Source organism: Pogoniulus pusillus, chromosome 24, assembly GCF_015220805.1.
Source record: "Pogoniulus pusillus isolate bPogPus1 chromosome 24, bPogPus1.pri, whole genome shotgun sequence".
NCBI lineage: Eukaryota > Metazoa > Chordata > Aves > Piciformes > Lybiidae > Pogoniulus > Pogoniulus pusillus.
This window is the reverse complement of record NC_087287.1, coordinates 11,304,195-11,308,348: the sequence shown is the minus strand read 5'-3', so window position 1 is coordinate 11,308,348 and position 4,154 is coordinate 11,304,195. Positions and strand designations below refer to the sequence as shown.

Sequence of the window (4,154 nt, the reverse complement as noted above, 5' to 3'; positions counted from 1 at the left end):
GCAGCGCCTGCCGCTGGCGCAGCACCCGCACGAGCAGACGAGACACCGCCCCGACGGCTCCCGCGGGCCACCGCGCCCCGCCGACCCTCCCCCCACCGCCTGCCCCGGGGGCTCCTTCGGCCGTGGCCCCCTCCCCGCCCTCCCGCGCCCCGCCCCGTCCCGACCCGCCGGGGGGGCTCCGGCATAAATATGACCCCGAGTGGCGCTCCTGGACCGGCGCGGCTTGGGAGGGGGTCGGCGGCTGCCAGTGCTGGTGGCCTCGTTTGGGAGAGAGTGTGAGGCCTCCGCTCCGCACACTTGCCCCGCGACAGGCAGCCGCTGAACAGCCCGATCGAAGCCCCCTCTCTGAACCCCTCGCTCATCCCCAGTCTCCTCCACCGCCCCCATGGACTTACTGGCCCCCATGGAGATGACAGAGGGCTCCCTCTGCTCCTTCACAGCTGCTGACGACTTCTACGACGACCCATGCTTCAACACGTCGGACATGCACTTCTTCGAGGACCTGGACCCCCGGCTGGTGCACGTGGGGGGCCTGCTGAAGCCCGAGGAGCACTCGCACCACCACGGGCACCACCACGGGCACCCGCACGAGGAGGAGCACGTCCGAGCGCCCAGCGGGCACCATCAGGCCGGCCGCTGCCTGCTGTGGGCCTGCAAGGCTTGCAAGAGGAAGACCACTAATGCCGACCGCCGCAAGGCTGCCACCATGAGGGAGCGGCGGCGGCTCAGCAAGGTCAATGAAGCCTTTGAGACCCTCAAGCGCTGCACTTCTACCAACCCCAACCAACGCCTGCCCAAGGTGGAGATCCTGCGCAATGCCATCCGCTATATCGAGAGCCTGCAGACACTGCTGCGGGAGCAGGAGGACGCTTACTACCCAGTGCTGGAGCACTACAGCGGTGAATCGGATGCCTCCAGCCCTCGTTCCAACTGCTCTGATGGCATGGTGAGTGCCCCAGGGAGGACACCCTGCCACTGATGCACCCCAGGCACTGTCAGTGTCCTCCTGTAGCAGCTGCTTTTCGTACCTCCCCAGGCAGAAGACGAAGTTCTCCCTTGTGCCTTGAGCTCCAGCGGTGAAGGGAGGTGGGGTCCCCACGTGCCAGGATGTCTGTGGAAAAAAGAAATCTCTTTACACAGTTTTTCCCTAGGACAAGAAGTTAGGCAGGTACCTCAGTGTCCTTGTGCAGCCAGAGGATTGCTGCTGTGGGAGCACTTTAGGAAGCTGCCTAAGCTGGGCACCTAGGGACATAACGAGATATGAGCCCTATCTGAGCTGCCAAAGTTCCTGGGGCATCTCTCGTTTCCATCTTCTTCAGCATCATTACCGTTGAATTCTTTAAGGACAACAGACAGGAAAGTCTCCCTTGGCTGTGATAGTTACAGGGGAGCTGATAAGAAAAGGGTTTTGTTCTTTTGCTGTTCATGATGATAACAGGAAAAAGTTCTAACGGGAGTAGTTATTCTTGACCCTTAAGGAAAAGTTTGTCCCTTTCTCCTTGCACTCTATCTCCTCTGTAGACATTTGCCACCAATAGGAAGGAAACCCCAAGGCTTTGGGTCCTGTTTGTTACGGGGAAGGGAGAAGATTGGGTGCTAGAGAGGGTGTTAACATCACATCTTTTCACTGGGACCACAGGCTCAGACTCTGGTCTGAATGTCAGAAATTCAAGTCACCACTCTGGGGTGGTGGTGCCGGAGCAGTGAGTTGAATATCTGTGGTTTTGAGACAGTTGGCAGATTGGAGAGACTATTTACACAAATGATGCCCTCTCAAAGTACAGCCTTTTTCTTTTGTCAGACTCATTTCCGTGTGGATAAAGTGCTGGAAACAAATACATTGGTTGAAGGTTTTTTTTTTTTCCATTCTGTGCAAAATGGAAATGTGAAGAGAAAGTAAAGTAAGTAGCAAGGGGCAAAGGTAGACTAGAAGCTTTTAAAGAGAAACTTGTGTTTGGAAAAACCTTCAAAAGTTAAACCAAAAAAATGACCCTCTTGGTCTCCTTGCTGTAGGCTGAAGATAGTAGGTCAGTATCTGACCAGAATGCTTGAACCCTCATCTCAGGTACAGCATTCAATACAGAAATGGTAATTCTCCTTTGGAACAGCTGTGCCACATAAAATATTCTAGAGTGAGTCCCATTCAGCCAAATTAAGTTCTGCCTTCTTCAGAGAAATGAAAACTCTATGGCATTTCAGCCATGGAATGATGGCAGAGACTGACATTAAATTGGATGGTTCCTGGGATTTCAGTAAATGCTGCCCCCAGCCAGTGACCTCACTCAGATTGCTCTCCTTTCCAGATGGAGTACAGCGGGCCGCCTTGTGGCTCTCGCAGAAGAAACAGCTATGACAGCAGCTACTACACAGAATCACCAAATGGTGAGTATGTGCCATACCGGCTGCGTGAAACCTGGAGACGAAGGCAGTGGAGCTGCCACATGCCTTCTCTGTCCCCTGGTATTGAGCTGACCCTAGCTGGGCTGGAAGAGGAGCTTCCTTTTTCAGCCAGCAAGCTGTGGATACTAGTTAGAAGCACTGGATTTCCTCTAGATGCACTTGAAAATACAGGGTTATATTAACAGCTGCAGTTCCTATTTTGCAAACATAACGTGGATAAAAATATATTCCTTCCTTTAACTAATTTTCCGTGTTTTGCATGAAGATTCTTCTAACTCTGTCATTGATCTAAACTGGAGAATCTGTTGACTGTTTTCAAATCTTCCCTTTCTATGACTGAAGGCCTAGATATACTCATCCCCAAAGTATGGGTTTGGTCTGTTGTCTGTTTTGCAAATCCAAGTCTCTGTTTTCTGATAACTGGTGTCCTTAACCACTTCTCATTTCCTCTGAATCTTTACAGCTTGCACATGCATGCTGGCAGGCACTCACTGGGCTTTTATGTATGAACTCAAATTAAGTACTCACTGGATAAACTGAGTACCTTCTTGTCTGTTTTTTAGACCCAAAGCATGGGAAGAATTCTGTTGTTTCCAGCCTTGACTGTCTCTCAAGCATTGTAGAGAGGATTTCCACAGACAACTCCACATGTCCTATGCTGCCTCCAGTGGAAACTGTTGCTGAAGGGAGTCCCTGTTCCCCTCAAGAGGGAGTGAGTCTGAACGATGGAGGAGCCCAAATTCCTTCTCCCACCAACTGCGCTCCACTCCCCCAGGACAACAGCAGCAGCAACCCTATTTACCAAGTGCTATAAAGGCAGGTCCAGCTGGACTGCACTGAAAACAAATGGCTCTGTTCAGCCGTGCTACAAAGCCTGCCTTCTAAGACTCAAAAGACTTCTCAAGACTTGTTCCAGCTTTAAAATATCACTTAAAATTCCTTCAAATGTGTAACTTTTTGAACATATATTACTTCAAAGTACACCTAGTTATTTATTGGTTGTTAAACTAAAGTTATTTAATGTGTCTAGGGATGAAATTGTGTACCATGAAATGGCCAATATTTAATCTGGGTTCTGGGGAATAGAAACCTGGCTCTTGAATGTGGAGGAGAATAGAAGTCTACAACAGTAGTGGCATGACTGATCCTTCTTATTACTCCTTTTCTGGCCAAAATGAGGTTGTGGACCATTTTTTATAGAACTTTTTTTATCATTCTAAATAAGATTTGCTTTGGAAAGAAAAGAAAAAGGAAAAAAAAAAGGGGAAAAGCAAGAAAAAAAACCACAAAAGCAGAAAACTAAACACAAAATAAAAAGGGGAATAAAAATAAAAATATTTAATATTGCTTGGTTTGTTGTGTCAAACTTTATATATTTATACAATGTGGTTGCCAAGAATGTTTTCAACAGTATTCTAAATAAAGACCCTTATTTATAAAATCTGTGGTGTTATCTTGACTTGCATTAGAGCTTCTAGAATTACTCTTACATTTAGGAGTGGTATTAAGATCGCTGCCTTGGCAGGAAGAAGATACAGGCTCTGATTCAGCAAAGAAATCAAGACCATGATTCAGTTGCGCTGCTTTTGACTGCTTTGCATAAATACATTGCTGAAAAGGAGTCTGCTTTCTTCATATTGTATCCTGAGGGATTCTAAACCAAATCCTACACATCAGAGGCCAGTGTTAAAGAGGTCTGTAGGTAAATAAGTGTTCTCTTCCTCCCTGCATAATTTACAATTACATTGTAGGAC

The 4,154-nt window shown here is 48.4% G+C and overlaps 1 protein-coding gene across 1 annotated transcript; it reads left to right on the top strand.

Annotated features, from left to right (window-relative positions):
- Positions 1-200: 200 nt before the first annotated feature.
- MYOD1 (myogenic differentiation 1) lies at positions 201-3,841 on the top strand. Its single transcript, XM_064163600.1, has 3 exons — positions 201-946; positions 2,304-2,382; positions 2,964-3,841. Exons 1-3 carry the CDS (start codon positions 386-388, stop codon positions 3,212-3,214), a joined length of 891 nt encoding a protein of 296 aa, XP_064019670.1. The 5' UTR covers positions 201-385; the 3' UTR covers positions 3,215-3,841.
- The last annotated feature ends 313 nt before the right edge of the window (positions 3,842-4,154 follow it).